Source organism: Cebus imitator, unplaced genomic scaffold (genome assembly GCF_001604975.1).
Source record: "Cebus imitator isolate Cc_AM_T3 unplaced genomic scaffold, Cebus_imitator-1.0 Scaffold181, whole genome shotgun sequence".
Taxonomy (NCBI): domain Eukaryota; kingdom Metazoa; phylum Chordata; class Mammalia; order Primates; family Cebidae; genus Cebus; species Cebus imitator.
In genome coordinates, this window is record NW_016107496.1 from 1154717 (window position 1) to 1171593 (window position 16877).

The following is a 16877-nucleotide window of genomic DNA, read 5'->3' on the forward strand; positions in this document are numbered from 1 at the left end:
TAGAGACGGGGTTTCACCATGTTGACCAGGATGGTCTCGATCTCTTGACCTCGTGATCCACCCGCCTCGGCCTCCCACAGTGCTGGGATTACAGGCTTGAGCCACCGCGCCCGGCAATTTTTGTACTCTTAATAGAGTCAAGGTTTCACCATGTTGGCCTGGCTGGTCTTGAATTCCTGTCCTGAAGTGATCTGCCTGCCTCAGCTTCCCGAAGGCGTGAGCCACCACACCCGGCCTAGATGCAAATACTTACCATCTTCTTACAATTTCCTAAGTATTCAGCATAGTAACAGGCTGCACAAGTTTCTAGCTTTGGAGCCATAGGCTAGGTTTGCATACGTACACTCTGTGATGTTCCCACAATGACAAAACTGCCTAGGATGCATTTCTTAGAACAGATCCTGGTTGTTAAGTGACATATGACTGTACATGAGTAAAAGGAGACCAGTTTCACCTCTAAGTTTCTTAACTATAATTTATGCACTGACATTCTCTAGTATTCAGATTCTATTGCCTTAATTATGTAGGAAAAAACAATTACTTAGTGTACTTGATAATGGCTGACTATGTGTCCTAGGAGCAGGAGGAGGTAGGTGGAGGTACAGACAAGTGAACGGGAAAAGATTATCCTGAGATTCACAGTTCCTAAGCAAATTCCCCATTGTCTTGCTTGGTGGCAAGAAGTTACAGTCACAGGGAAAGAAAACCTTCAGGGGCCTTCCACTTTGGGCTCCTGAGTACTTTTTTGGTACATGAATAAATGTATTAAATAAATGTTAGGATAAATAGAAAAGATTTCCAGACTCCATGATATAGTCCACTTAGTAGAATAATAATGTAGATAATTGAAGAATGTGACTAGTTCCTTTTAATTTCCTCCAAGAGAATTTTATCTGTGTATTCCAAAAGAATGGGGGAGGGGGGAGACCAAGGGAATGGCTGTTAATTCCAGGAAAGATTAGCAAGAGCTTGACTAAGAAGCCTTGGCTGCAGGGATACAGGGTGGGAATACAGGGCAAAGGAACTGGTTCAAAGTTGTTCGTTAGTCACCAAGGAAGCGATGCCAAAGCACTGTATTTTTAGGAAACATAAAGTAGATCAGAACAAGCCAAATCTCAGTGGAAAGAAAATGTGAAATTTCAGAGATAAAACCCCATCTTCTATGGTAATCTCCCAGAATGGAGTTAGCATTTCACATACAAAGCCCTGCTGAAGGGGAAGTATACAGCTCAGATCAGGGAGGAAGAGAACTTCAAAAGAATTTGTAGGTAAGTTGTAAAGACTGCAAACATTTGTGGGATAAAAGAGAAATAAGTCAAAGTTAAAAGAGCTAAGGATTGTTTTTCCCATAAAAGAAAATAACAGGTTACCTAGAAAATAACGTCCTGCTATTCTGTATGTACAAGGCACAAAAAAGGAGAAAAAGTGCTCGCTTCAGCAGCACAAATACTAAAATTGGAACGACACAGAGAAGATTAGCATGGCCCCTGCGCAAGGATGACACGCAAATTTGAAATTTTTTAAAAAAATTAAAAGAAAAAGGCCAGGCGCTGTGGCTCACACCTGTAATCCTAGCACTTTGGGAGGCCAAGGTGGGTGGATCACCTGAGGTCAGGCAAGACCAGCCTGGCCATCATGGTGAAACCCTATCTTATTAAAATAAATAAATAAATAAATAAATAAGAAAAAAAGAAAAAAACCAAACTGCCTTGAAAAGCATAATTTTATTTCTTTTGGATGGAACAGGGTCTCAGTTTTCCCCCCAGGCTGTAGTGCAGTTGCAGGATCTTGGCTTACTGCAGAACTTGACCTCTCCGGCTCAAGTGATCTTCCCACTAAAGCCTTCCGAGTAGCTGGACTACAGGCACACACCACCATGTCCAGTTAATTTTTTTTTTTAATTTTCATCAAGACAGAGTTTTGCCATGTTGCTCCAGGCTGGTCTCGAACTCCTGGCCTTAAGCAATCTGCCCACTTTGACCTCCCAAAGTGCTGAGATTACATAAGTGAGCCACCTTGCCTGGCTGAAATGCATACATTTTTAAAATGCTTATTGTAGACTGGGTGCGGTGGTTCACACCTGTCCCAGCTCTTTAGGAGGCCGATGTGGTAGGGGGGATCACCTGAGGTCAAGAGTTTGAGACCAGCCTGGCCAATATGGCAAAACCCTGTCTCTATTAAAAGTACAAAAATTAGCTAGGCATGGTGGTGGGCACCTGTAATCCCAGCTCTGGAGGCTGAGGCAAGAGAACTGCTTGAACCTGGGAGGTGGAGGTTGCAGCGAGCCAAGATAGTGCCATTGCACTCCAGCCTCTGACATGGTGGGACTCTGTCTCAAAAAAAAAAAAAAAAAAAAAAGGCAGGGCACGGTGGCTCACACCTGTAATCTCATCACTTTCAGAGGCCAAGGTGGGAAGATCACCTGAGATCAGGCATTCAAGACCAGCCTGGCCAAAATGGTGAACCTCCTCCCCCACCATCCCTAACAAAAATCCAAAAATTAGCTGGGTGTGGTGGTAGGCACCTGCACCTGTAATCTCAGCTCTGGAGGCTGAGGCAGGAGAAGCTTGAACCCTGGAGGCACAGCTTGCAGTGAGCCAAGACTGTACCACTGCATTCCAGCCTGGTTACAAGAGCTAAACCCCATCTCAAAAAAAAAAAAAAAAAAAATGCTTATTGCAAAGAAGGTTGTTCAACTGCAGAGTCCTAGCTGTCCTTTGGAGGTTTTAAAAGTAGGATAAATTCTTTTTTTTTTCTTCTTCTTACATTAGTAGTAACTTTGTCTTAGGACTACAAATTCAATAAATGACTTTTCTAGGACTTCCCTTTCCCTGTTCACTAGAGCCAATAACAGGCTGAGGAAGAACCTAGAATAAAATAGACAACTGTCACTGTAGGTATTTAATCTGAGTCCTACATCTTGTGGTTTGGGGTAAATTATTTCAAGTCTCAGGACTTTATTTTCCACAGCTCCATAATAAATACCTTTGTAAAAATTCATTTATAAAACTTCTAGTGTTACTAGATGGCAAGTAAAAAAAAAAACAAAAACAAACAAACAAAAAAAACTTCTACCAAGGTACTATTGCAGTAGAAAACATTGTTATAAATTGCTACATAAGCACAAGATATTCCTATATCATTAGTAATAACATGTAACTGAATACAAATAAATACTTTAGCATTACTAGTATTTCAGTAAAGAAAACAAGGAGTTAGGCTGAAAAGAAAATAAGGTTCAGTTTTATCTGAATTTTCTCTTTATCAATGTTTTGTGAACATGTTATATGATAATTTAAAGCCCAAGTTTCCCTAAGCTGCAGTAGGTATGCAACACTTATTTCCCTAAAGCATTGAAGATTCCAACAAAAGCCTCACCTGTAAATATTTATCTGATGTACTGGTGATTCTTCAGCCAAGATGTTCACGAAGGAAGCATGTTTTCTCCTTTGCTCAGATTTGTAGAGCTCACATGAACCCCACAAACCTTGATTCACACATCACAGAATGTTAGGGCTAGGAGGGTCTTACAGAGGATCCTGTCCAATCTCCTCATATTGCACATTCAAAACCTGGACCCTGAGGAGGGGAAATGTCCATCCAAAGTTATATATTACTGGGCAGGATAGCTCACGCCTGTGATTCCAGCACTTTGGGAGGCCAAGGTAGGATTGCTTGAGCCCAGGAGTTCAAGACGAGCCTGGGAAAAATAGTGGGACTCCATCTCTACCCCAAAAAAAAAAAGGCTGGGCGTGGTGGTTCATGCCTGTAATCCCAGCACTTTGGGAGGCCGAGGAGGGTGGATCACGAGGTCAGGAGTTCCAGACCAGCCTGGCCAACATGGTGAAACTCTGTCTCTACTAAAAATACAAAAAATTAGCCAGGTGTGGTGGCGGACGCCTGTAATCCCAGCTACTCAGGAGGCTGAGGGAGGAGAAACACTTGAACCTGGGAGGTGGAGGTTGCAGTGAGCCGAGACCAAGCCACTGCACTCCAGCCTGGGCAACAGAGCGAGACTCCGTCTAAAAAAAAAAAAAAAAAAAAATAGCCAGGTGTAGTGGCACACACGTGTAGTCCCACCTACTTGGGAGGCTGAGGCAAGAGGATTGCTTGAACCCAGGAAGTCGAGGCTTCACCACTGCACTCCAGCCTGGGTGACAGAGTGAGACCCTGTCTCAAAAAAAAAAAAAAAAGTTACATAGCAAAAAATAAATAAATAAATAAAGGCTGATCACTGAACCATGTCTTCTGTCACCTTATTAATAATTTAGCATAGGCCGGGCGCAGTGGCTCATGCCTGTAATCCCAGCACTTTGGGAGGCTTTGCCAGGTGGATCATCTGAGGTCAGAAGTTTGAGACCAGCCTGACCAACATGGTGAAACCCTGTCTCTACTACAAATACAAAAGTTAGCTGGGCATGGTGGCACATGCCTGTAATCCCAGCTACTTGTGAGGCTGAGACAGGAGAATCTCTTGAACCTGGGATGCAGAGGTTGCAGGTGAGCCGATATTGCGCCATTGCATTCCAGCCTGGGCAACAGAGCTCAACTCCATCTCAAAATGATGACAATGATAATAATAATTTAGTATATTTTTGGTGAATCTGGAAACTGCCAACTAAAAAGCAAGATCAGTTTCTGCCTCTCCTTCCACAGTAATTTTTAGACTCATAAAGATCTGTTTACTTAAAGGTTAAATGTTTAACTGTCTACCCCAGGAATGATTTTTCTCCAAAAAGTTTCAGCAGAGGGCAGCAAATTTAAATATGGATCCCAATGCTTAAAATTAATTTAAAGTGTAAGAGAATTACTTTTTTTTTTCCCTGAGATGGAGTCTGTCGCCCAGGCTGGAGTGCAGTGGCATGATCTCTACTCACTGCAACCTCCACCTTCCAGGTTCAAGCAATTCTGCCTCAGCCTCTTGAGTAGCCAGGATTACAGGTGTATGCTACCCTGCTCGGCTAATTTTCATATTTTTTGGTAGAGATGAGGTTTCACCATGTTGGCCAGGCTGGTCCCAAACTCCTGACTTCAAGTGATCCACCCACCTTGGCCTCCCAAAGAGCTGGGATTGAGATTATAGGCATGAGCCACCACGCCCAGCCTGTTCACTGTCTTTCTTCCCTATCCCACTCTAGCATATACTCTCCATGAGGCAGAGAGCCAGTTTTGCTCACAAACATATTCCTTAAGCACCTCAGATACTGTGCTAAATATATCTGGGGAATGAATGAAAAAGTTGAAAAGCTCTACTAAGACTAATATCTCTACACATATGTTCCACAAGGGCCTTTTTGTATGTGTGAGTTTGAGTGTATCTTGAGTTCTGTCTATTTTGTAACCAAAACTCATTTGCACTTTAATTTTGCCTTTCCTACTTCAGAAACAAGCTCTGTTATCCTATTCTGTAGAAAATTCACTCTCTTTCTTTCTTTTTTTTTTTTTTTGAGACAGCCTTTAGCTGGGCATCGTGGCGGGAGTCTGTGATCCTAGCACTTCCGGAGGCCAAGATGGGAGGATCACTTGAAGTTAGGAGTTTGAAACCAGCCTAGCCAACATGGTGAAGCCCCATCTTTACCAAAAAATATGAAAATTAGCCGAGCATGAGGGAGGAGAATCGCTTGAACCCGGGTGGCAGCGGTTGCAGTGAGCTGAAATCGTGCCATTACACTCCAGCCTAGGCAACAAGAGCGAAACTCTGTCTCAAAAAAAAAAAAAGAAAAAAGAACAGACAGTTTAGCTCTGTTGTCCAGGCTGGAGTGCAGTGGCCCGAACTCCGCCCACTACAACCTCCACCCCCCGGGTTCAAGCTATTCTCCTGCTTCAGCCTCCCTAGTAGCTGGGATTACAGGCATGTGCCACGACGCCCGGCTAATTTTGTATTTTTAGTAGAGACGGAGTTTTGCCATGTTGGCCAGGCTGGTCTTGAACTCCTGACCTCAAGTGATCTGCCTGCTTCGGCCTCCCAAAGAGTTCGGATTACAGGCGTGAGTTACTGTGCCCGCCCAGAAAATTCACATTTGTTCCCTCAATATTTCCATAAACTCTGTATCTCCCAGAGATGGTCAAGGAATTCATGAGCTAAGATAGCATGATAAAGTTGCAGTGAAATAAAAACAACAGAAATAAAGTAAAGGGCGCTTCTGAGAAACCTTGGCAGAGATGGTCAGAGGCACAATTACTATGAAACAGCACAAGTTGGTGTTGAAGGGTTTAATTCCACGAGCCCTACTTTCCTCATCTGTAAAATGGGGATAATAACTCACAGGGCTTGTCATACGGATGAAATGTGATCATGTGATATGAAAAGCCAACTACTCTGCATAGTTAGCAATCAAAAAATAGAAGCTATTCATTATCCTAATGAACTGAAAAAACTGCTTTTGCACCTACCGGGAGGAGATTGTTAGGAGCCAAAGGCTCATTTAGAGGAGGTAAGGAAAGGCAGCCAGAAAGGTGGGAATCGAGTTTAAGGCACGTTCCTGGTGAATCAGACCCAGAGTGCGAAGCAAGCCCCCTCTCTGAATAGCCCTCAGCCGCGAGGGGAGCGGGATCCCGCGGGCCCAGCCGGAGTGCCTGGCAGTCAGGACTCAGAGGCGGAACCCGCAGCCCGGCCCAGGAGTCGGCGCCTTCCAGGCGGCATAGGGAGCGCAGCCGCTGGGACCGGAGGCCAGGCAGGGACGCGGGGGCGAAGCAGGGAAGGACGGGCTTGCCTACTGGGCGCGGCCTTCCTCTGACCTGGCGCTTCCCCTCGCTGAGGTTTTGCTCACCTGACGCCCCCGCGCCCACTAGGGACCGCGCAGACGCCTCGCCTGCACCCTCCTCCCACTGGCCGCCTCCACCCAGTCCCCGCCCATTCTCCAGCCCCGGGACCCTTTCCTCCCTCCCCTTCCTGCTTCTGGCTCCTTCCGTAGAGTTTGAGGGGTTTTTTTGGGTTTTTTTGTTTTGTTTTTTTTTTTAAGAGTTTGGTTTGAACTTTTGAATCCGCCAATCAGCGCCGCGCGCCCACCCTCCGCGGGTGAGGCCGGGCACCGGCCAGGGCTCGGAGGCTGGGCCGCGGCGGCTGGGGGCGGGGTCCGGGGCCCGCCCTCCCGACACGTAGCCGGAGGTCGGGTATATAGGGCCCCTTCGGGCCGGCCACTCTTTCACTACTTCTCCCCCGGACTCCTTGATAGTCTGTCAGTGGGAGATCCTTGTCGCCCTCCACTCGCCTCCTTTAGCGCCGCAGACTCCTTTAAGTTCCAGTCATGGTGAGTGGGGTCCCTCGCGGGTCGGGAAGAATGCGCGTTCCAGGGGGCGGCGGGTCCCGGAATTACTGCCTGCACCTCAGGCCGCGCCCAGTACGGCTCCCGACGGCCCCGGGCGCCTCCGGTTAACTGGCTTTTGCTGGGGTCTTAGAAGGTCGAGTTCACCCGGCAGGTACCAGTTCGGGCCCGGAGACCTGGCCCGGGCGCGGCCCTCGGTGGAAATGGAAAAGCCTCTTGATCCTAGTGAGGGTTTCCCCCGAAGGGCTCGCGACTGTCCTGGGGAGGAAGGTCAGGGAGCCTGCCTGCTCACGGCCTCCAAGAACTTAAACTAAAAATCCCTCCCCACGTTTTCTCAAGTGACCTCACCTTCCCACTGCGTGCGCTCCCGCACCGACGATGCAGCACTTCCTGGCGCCCCCTCTCCAGCGCCCAGTGACTCGCTGCTGAGTCACCTGTGGCCCGGCCCTGGGGAGAGCTTCCTGCTGCGCTAGTCCACCTGAGGATGGAGGCGGGTCCCTCTTTGGAAGGGAATAATTAACTTTCACGTTGCCTAATCTTGCATTTCTGGTGTTAATCTAGTGGTAGGTTTACAGCTGAAGCTTTCTACTTAAGCCGAATTTTAAAACACGTCTACGAAAGGATTTTTTCTTATAAAACCAGAGTTGGCCGGGCGCGGTGGCTCACGCCTGTAATCCCAACACTTTGGGAGGCCGAAGCGGGCGGATCACCTGAGGCCAGGAGTTTGAGACCAGCCTGGCAACATAGTGAAACACCGTTTGTGTCGTGCCTGAATCCCAGCTACTTGCGAGGCTGAGGCAGGAGAATCGCTTGAACCCAGGAGGTGGAGGTTTCGCTGAGCCAAGATCGAGACACTGCACTCGAGCCTGGGCAACAGACCAAAACTCCATCTAAAAAAAAAAACAAAAAACCAGAGTAACTTGTACATGTGTTCTTAGTTCAGTTTTCAAGAAACGTGAAATTACACATGACTTGAGTGTTTTCTATAAAGCTTCCAGAAGTCTTGAAAACAACTATCTTGGGCCGGGCGCGTTGGCGCATGTTTGTAATCCCAGCACTTTGGGAGGCAGAGGCGGCGGGAGGAACGCTTGAGATGAGGAGGTCGAGACCACGGTGGGCAACAGGCTGAAACTCAGTCTATACAAAAATTAGCTGGGCACCTATAGTCCCAGCTACTGGGGAGGCAGGGGTTGGGAGGATCTTCTGAGCCCAGGAGGTGGAAGCTGCTGTGAGCCAAGATCGCACCACTACACTCCAGTGAGACCCTATCTCAAAAATACATATATGTATTTACATACAAATCATAGGTAAATACATGTATATGTATCGCTGTAACAACTTCCTTGCGTGCTTTTCACCAAGCAGTACCAAAAAGATATTGGTAAAATTGTGATTCACAAAGTAGTGGGACCCTTTCAAAAGCAGAAGAGGCTGGGTGTGGTGGCTCACGCCTGTAATCCAAGCACTTTGGGGGCCAAGGCGGAAGTATCACCTGAGGTCGGGAGTTCAAGACAAGCCTGACCAACATGGTGAAACCCCGTCTTAAAAAATAAATAAATAAAAAGCAGGAGAGCAGTAGCAGACTGGTTTAGGTGATTAATTTTCTTGCTTTTAACGAGAGGTAGGATCTGCTTATCCAGTGAACACTAGACCAGTTGAGTCCACCTGTGCCTCAGTTTATCTCCCACGTGGCCAGGGGAGCATGGAGGGTAAGGCAGTGGCCACTGACATTGCCTGCCAAGCTTCAAGAATGCAATTTAGACTGAGCAATGAAAGAAAAAACTGTGAGCCCAAAATAGAAGCATTTAAACAGAAGCATTTTGTTAGAATGAGTGGATCTTCTCAGATACTTCATCTCCTTGGGCCTGGGGGCCATCATGGTCAGATATCTGGTTATCTCCAGCTTTTGAGGCTTTGGGGTTTCCACAGTCCAGTTAAAGGTAAACATGCCTGGTGCAGTGGCTCAGGCTGGTCTTGAACTCCTAACCTCAGGTGATCCACCCACCATGGCCTCCCAAAGTGCTGATATGCCAGGCATGGTGGCGGGTACCTGTAATCCCAGCTACTTGGGAGGCTGAGGCAGGAGAGTCACTTGAACCTGGGAGGTGGAGGTTGCAGTGAGCTGAGATTGTGCCACTGCACTCCAGCCTGGGTGACAGAGCAAGACTCCATCTCAAAATAAATAAATAAACATGCAATGGTAAGTAGTCATGGGCTCATTAAGACAAACTACTGTTTTCCCACAGCCTTGGAGCTGGGTGAGTAGACACAGATGATACTGAGCTTGCTGATGTAGTCAGGAGACTTCGATTGTTTCATGGGGAGTGTAGGTGGGAAGGAGGTGATCATAAGTCAAAGGTTGTGAAATTAGGGTTTTTATTATCTCTTGGGTTATGAGACTAGGCCCTTTGAGAACTTAGTGCTCTGCCAGTCTCCAAAGTGGCTAATCTGACATATGATGAAATACCAACCACCCTTTTTGTTTGCCTGTTAAGTTGGTACATAGATTCTATGTTTATTGCCTTATTTTACTAAGCAGGTGTGGGTTTGGTAACTTCTAACCATGTTCTGCAAATAAAGGAAAATATTTCCTCATGTTCTGCTTTGGCCCCTCTGGCCCCTCTAAATTAACTTGGTCCATACCATAAAATATATATATAAAGAGAGACACAGTCTTGTCTCTTTTGCCCAGGCTGGAGTGCTATGGCACAATCTCTGCAACCTCTGCCTCCTGGGTTCAAGTGATTCTCATGCTTCAACCTCCCAAGTAGCTGGGACTACAGGTGCACGCCACCACACCTGGCTAATTCTCATATTTTTAGTAGAGACAGGGTTTCACCATGTTGGCCAGGCTGGTCTTGAACTCCTAACCTCAGGTGATCCACCCACCTCAGCCACCCAAAGTGCCGAGATTACAGGTATGAGCCACCATGCCCAGTCATAATTTTTTTTTTTTTTTCGTATTTTTAGTAGACAGTTTCATCACGTTGGCCAGGCTGGTTTCAAACTCCTGACCTCAACTGATCTGCTCACCTTGGACTCCTAAAGTGCTGGGATTATGGGTGAGGCAGCACTCCACCAGAAACAACTAATTTCTTAACCTACAAGTGAAGTCTTGATAACACTTCTAACCTTTAGTACTATCTTTCCTCTCCCAGAGATGTTTTGATGGTGAAGGAAAAATGTTCTTCCTAAGATTAGATTCTTTCACATGGTTGAAAAGCTGCCTCTGACCACAGTTTTTAAAATACAGCTAACTGCTGCTTATCCAGCATTTTCTCCGTGAGTCATATGGCTGTAGTTTGCTGGTTTAAGCTGGTTTTAAAGGAGAGAGGGAGAAGCTTTTGTTTCCTAAAGAATAGGATTAAAGCAGGACCAAAATGAGCTCATTAGTTACACAATAATTCAGAGAATGAATCAGAGCTGGAATGGGGAATTTTGCCTTAGTTTAAGGAATTGTATCTACTGTGGCTACAAAGCAACGGTCTGGTCTTGCCTAGTAGTTCATGAGCACATCTTTGGTTTTTCAAGGCATTTTTGCTGAATTAGGTCTTCAAAGATTTTTGCTTTTGAAAGTAGGAGTGGCCTACTGAAAGGTGGTTATCTGTCCTTTGTTTTGTTTCGAGATGGAATCTCACTCTGTCACTCAGGAGTGCAGGGGTGTGATCTCAGCTCACTGCACCTCCAGCTCCTGGGTGCAGGCGATTATCCTTCAGCCTCCTGAGTAGCTAGGACTGCAGGTGTGTACCACCATGCCCCGCTAATTTTTGTTTTTATTATTTTTAGTAGAGATGGGAGTTTAGCCATGTTAGCCAGGCTGGTCTCAAACTCCTGATCTCAGGTGATCCACCTGCCTCACTCAGCCTCCCAAAGTGCTGGGATTATAGGCGTGATCTACCATGCCCAGCCAGTTATCTGTCTTAAAGGTTAATTATTCATTAGGTGTGAATCATTCCTAAATGTCTCATCTGATGTATCATATCCTGACATTTTCCTTTCTTCCTCTCAGCGCGAGTGCATCTCCATCCACGTTGGCCAGGCTGGTGTCCAGATTGGCAATGCCTGCTGGGAGCTCTACTGCCTGGAACATGGCATCCAGCCCGATGGTCAGATGCCCAGTGACAAGACCATTGGGGGAGGAGATGACTCCTTCAACACCTTCTTCAGTGAGACGGGCGCTGGCAAGCACGTGCCCCGGGCAGTGTTTGTAGACCTGGAACCCACGGTCATTGGTGAGTTGGCCTCAGTAACCCAAGTGAGATCCCAGGGTGCTGGGACAGGAGGTCTGTCCTGGGGGCTCTGCTGGTCACTCGCTCACTCACCCAGTCCCTCTGTCTTTCTCTCCCTCCTTCTCCAGATGAAGTTCGAACTGGCACCTACCGCCAGCTCTTCCACCCTGAGCAGCTCATCACAGGCAAGGAAGATGCTGCCAATAACTATGCCCGAGGGCACTACACCATTGGCAAGGAGATCATTGACCTTGTGTTGGACCGAATTCGCAAGCTGGTAAGTATAGTACTTTAAAATGGGGCGAGAGTTTCTTTTGCAGTTCTGAGACCAAACTACAAGAATCATTCTTTAGGCCGGGCGCGGTGGCTCAAGCCTGTAATCCCAGCACTTTGGGAGGCCGAGGCGGGTGGATCACGAGGTCAAGAGATCGAGACCATCCCGGTCAACATGGTGAAACCCCGTCTCTACTAAAACTACAAAAAATTAGCTGGGCATGGTGGCGCGTGCCTGTAGTCCCAGCTACTCAGGAGGCTGAGGCAGGAGAATTGCCTGAACCCGGGAGGCGGAGGTTGCGGTGAGCCGAGATCGCGCCATTGCACTCCAGCCTGGGTAACAAGAGCGAAACTCCGTCTCAAAAAAAAAAAAAAAAAAAAAAAAAAAAAAGAATCATTCTTTGCAGCTAAAATGCAACTCCTTGCTAAACTAATTGGATTTCTGAACCAGATGGTCCTAGGTTTATGGGACAACTACGGGGTAGGGAGTGAGTGCTCTTTAGCCTGTTTTGCTTTAAGCTACTGAGTAGGTGGCTAATTCCTACTTGTAATGAATTGATCAGTCATTTAAAAAAATCTGGGCTGGTTCCTTCATGTTAATAAAGTTTAGAGAACAAGAAAGCCAGTGTCACACTGACAAGAAACGGCCAACACTGGGAACTTCCAGCACAGCTGAAAGTGGAGTTAGGAGCTTCCTTCTGAAGTGTGCTGTTTGGATCATGTTAATTAAGAGCCTGGCAATCAGATGACTCTTTTGCTCCTTAGGCATGTGGGCAGCTTGTAAGTAATTAACCAGAGATCAAGCCTGGGCAGAGTAACTTGTCAAGAAAATCACATTTTACTAAAAACCCAGCCACAACTCGTCCATTCTAAAAAAGAAAGGCCTCATCATTCATGGCTTCATACTTTCCTCAGATGTTTATGTAGTCTTCACAGCAAAACTGGACTGATGTTTCCTATGCTTAGAAACTAAGCTGTAGTTATAAGCACTGACTTGGAAATCAGGACCTGCCTTTAGGGACAAATAAATAAACCTAGTAGCTATGTAGGATTCTGGAGTGAAGTTCATTGCCTACCAAGACAATTGCATTTGTCCTTGGCCTTACTGTGTTTACAGGAGGTGTAACAGGTGTAATTGGTAGGCTAGGGTCTGCCCTGTGCATTGATCTCATGTAGTTTATGGACCCCCATGCTATAAGGGAGCTGAGTAGGGAATGTTCATAAATCCGAGGCCCATAACTTGGAGAAGCAAGAGTTGACTACAGAATACTTTATTTGAAAGGTCAAACTTATCCCTTCATAAAGTAGCAGTTTGCTAGCCAAAATAGCCCAGTTAGGTGGAAGAAATTGCCAAATATCTGAGGTCTCATGGAATTGTGATTGTGTCACTTGACCCAAAATGAATAGGCTTCTTGGTGCCTAGTATCATATACTGGGTACTTAAACTGTGCCAAGTGCTACTATTCTTATTTAATCAATGGGAGAACTGAGAAATGAATGTGATCATACAGTAAGGAACTGGTACAGCTGGATCCAGACCCAGCCCTGATTCCAGTACCAGCATGTTAGAAATTGGCTATTCTGTTGTTCCACCTCAGAGAGCAGCTGCCAGCTCTTTATAAAGCATCCCCTGGACTGGGCTGGTGGTCCTGGGCCTGTCCCTTGGGAGCTTTCCAGCTGATAACAAGCTGCCCTGTTCTGTGGCCACAGCAAGGGAACCAGAAGCTGCTCTCACAGTTACCAAAGCTTGAGGCCTATATGCAAGTCCAGACCTTGTGATTCTTCTGCCCGAGGAAATAGTTCATCTTAAAATAGTCTTTTTAGCAGAGGCTTTCCCCTCAAGGACTTGACTGAATAGTTGCTGTGAATCACTTAGCAGCTTTTTTTGAGACAGGGTCTGCTCTGTCATCCAGGCTGGAGTGCCGTGGCATGGTCATCAGTCTTGAACCCCTGGGCTTTAATGGTCCTCCCACCTTGGACTCTCAAAGTGTTGTGATTACAGGCGTGAGCCACTGCGCCTGGCCCAGAAGAGTTTTAAAATTGCAATTGGTGTAGCCATGGATTTATAGAAGTCCTCTGCAGGTTTCACCAAATGTCTTGCAACACTAAAATGAAAACTTTATTTTGCAGGCTGACCAGTGCACCGGTCTCCAGGGCTTCTTGGTTTTCCACAGCTTTGGTGGGGGAACTGGTTCTGGGTTCACCTCCCTGCTCATGGAACGGCTCTCAGTTGATTATGGCAAGAAGTCCAAGCTAGAGTTCTCCATCTACCCGGCGCCCCAGGTTTCCACAGCTGTAGTTGAGCCCTACAACTCCATCCTCACCACCCACACCACCCTGGAGCACTCTGATTGTGCCTTCATGGTAGACAATGAGGCCATCTATGACATCTGTCGTAGAAACCTCGATATCGAGCGCCCAACCTACACTAATCTTAACCGCCTTATTAGCCAGATCGTGTCCTCCATCACTGCTTCCCTGAGATTTGATGGAGCCCTGAATGTTGACCTGACAGAATTCCAGACCAACCTGGTGCCCTATCCCCGCATCCACTTCCCTCTGGCCACATATGCTCCTGTCATCTCTGCTGAGAAAGCCTACCATGAACAGCTTACTGTAGCAGAGATCACCAATGCTTGCTTTGAGCCAGCCAACCAGATGGTGAAATGTGACCCTCGCCATGGTAAATACATGGCTTGCTGCCTGTTGTACCGTGGTGATGTGGTTCCCAAAGATGTCAATGCTGCCATCGCCACCATCAAGACCAAGCGCAGCATCCAGTTTGTGGATTGGTGCCCCACTGGCTTCAAGGTTGGCATCAACTACCAGCCTCCCACCGTGGTGCCTGGTGGAGACCTGGCCAAGGTACAGAGAGCTGTGTGCATGCTGAGCAACACCACAGCCGTTGCCGAGGCCTGGGCTCGCCTGGACCACAAGTTTGACCTGATGTATGCCAAGCGTGCCTTTGTTCACTGGTATGTGGGTGAGGGGATGGAGGAAGGAGAATTTTCAGAGGCCCGTGAGGATATGGCTGCCCTTGAGAAGGATTATGAGGAGGTTGGAGCGGATAGTGCTGAGGGAGAGGATGAGGGTGAAGAGTATTAACTTGTGTGCTGTATTTTATACTCTATTGTCTTAGAATTGTTTTATTTTTGTTCTGTGGACCTGTCCATTATAGCCCTAAATTGTCAATAAAAGTGATGTTTCCATGTTAAGTGTCCAGTTGACTTCTGTATCACAGTAAATACTTGATCCACTTAAGACCAGTTGGATGTACAGGGCTGGCAGATGAACCACCTGAGTTTAGGAGGGTCTTGCTCCATCACCCAGGGTAGAGTGTAATGGCATCATCATAGCTCATTGCAGCCTCTAGCTCCTGGGCTCATGTGATTCTCCTGTCTCAGCCTCCTGAGTAGCTGGGGGATTACAGGTGTACACCACCATGCTCAGCTATTTTCATGTAGAGTTGGGGTCTTGCTATGCTGCCCAGTCTGGTCTTGAACTGGCTTCAAGTGATCCTCTTGCCTCAACCTCTCAAAGTTTTGATTATAGGCATGAGCCACTACCAGGCTTATTGATTTGTTAAATTTGGGCCAGAATTGAGTGGTTATAAAATCATTTTGTTAGGAAATGTTCAGATTGAGCCAGTGCTTCTCTAAAATAGATGTGAATCACTTGTAGATATTAAAATACAGGTTTGGGCCCCACCTGGTGGCTCATGCCTGTAATCAATCCAACCCCAGCACTTTGGGAAGCCAAGTCAGGTGGATCACTAGAGCCTAGGAGTTTAGACCAGCCTGGGCAATGTGGTGAAACCCCATCTCTACAAAAACAAGAGTTTGTGCGGTGTGACAGCACGTGCCTATGCTCCCAGCTACTTGGGAAGCTGAGGTAGGATCACCTGAGCCCAAGGAGGCTGAGGCTACAGTGAGCCATGATTGCACCACTGCACTCCAGCCTGGGTGACAGAGGGAGACCTGGGTGACCCCTGCCTCACAAATTCAAAAAATGTGGCCGGGCGTGGTGGCTCACGTATGTAATTCCAGCACTCCGGGAGGCCAAGGTGGGTGGATCACCTGAGTTCAGGAGTTCGAGACCAGCCTGACCAACATGGAGAAACCCTGTCTACTAAAAATACAAAATTAGCTGTGGCGGTACATGCCTGTAATCAAAGCTATTTGGGAGGCTGAGGCAGGAGAACTGCTTGAACCTGGGAGGTGGAGGTTGTGGTGAGCCAAGATTGTGCCATTGCACTCCAGCCTGGGCAACAAGAGCAAAACTCCGACTCAAACACCTTAAATATAAAAACAAAATGCAGGTTCTAATTCTATAGGTCTGAGGTGAGGCCTCAGGTAATACATTTTTTTTTTTCCTTTGAGATGGTCTCTGTTGCCCAGGCTGCGGTGCAGTGGCATCATCGTAGCTCACCACCATCTTGACCTGGGCTCAAGCCATCCTCCCACCTCAGCCTCCCAAGTAGCTGGGACTACAGGTGTGTGCCACCATGCCTGGCTGATTCTTGTAATATTTTTTGGTGGAGATGGGGTTTTGCCATATTGCTTAGGCTGGTCTTGAACTCTTGGGCTCAGGCAATCCTGCCTCTGCGTTTTCAAAGTGCTGGGATTACAGGAATGAGCCACCATACCTGGCCCCTAGATATGTTTTTAATAATCTCCCAGATGATGCTGGGACCACATGTACAGCAGCAAAGGGTTAGATAACAGTAAATGCTGGAGCTAAAATTCAAGCATCCAGCCACACCACCAGGACTATTGCTGTCAGTCTTTTTTTTTTTTTTCAAAATGTAGTTTCACCCTTGTTGCCTAGGCTAGTGCAGTGGCATGATAGCTCACTACAGCCTCCGCCTCCTGGTTCAAGTGATTCTCCTGCCTCAGGGCTCCTGAGTACCTGAGATTACAGGTGCCCGCCACCATGCCCAGCTGACTTTTTTTTTTTTTTTTAATTTTTGGTAGAGATGGGATTTCATCATGTTGGCCAGATTGGTCTCGAACTCCTGACTTCAGGTTACCCACCTGCCTTGCCCTCCAAAGTACAGGCGTGAGCCATCACACCTGGCCTGCTCTCAGTCTTTAATATCGAATTAGTCACA

At 47.0% G+C, this 16877-nt stretch overlaps 1 protein-coding gene and 1 non-coding gene across 2 annotated transcripts in view; both read left to right on the top strand.

The window, feature by feature from the left end:
- LOC108316033 (tubulin alpha-1C chain) overlaps positions 1 to 14982 on the top strand; it is a 52743-nt gene extending 37761 nt beyond the window's left edge. The window contains 3 exon segments of the mRNA XM_037744678.1: positions 11275 to 11497; positions 11623 to 11771; positions 13898 to 14982. Of these exon segments, the coding sequence (XP_037600606.1) occupies positions 11275 to 11497; positions 11623 to 11771; positions 13898 to 14872 (1347 nt within the window). The 3' untranslated portion in view covers positions 14873 to 14982.
- On the top strand, positions 1426 to 1532 carry LOC119473750. The gene has a single exon (XR_005202975.1). It is a non-coding gene; the product is annotated as a U6 spliceosomal RNA (small nuclear RNA).
- Positions 14983 to 16877: the final 1895 nt, after the last annotated feature.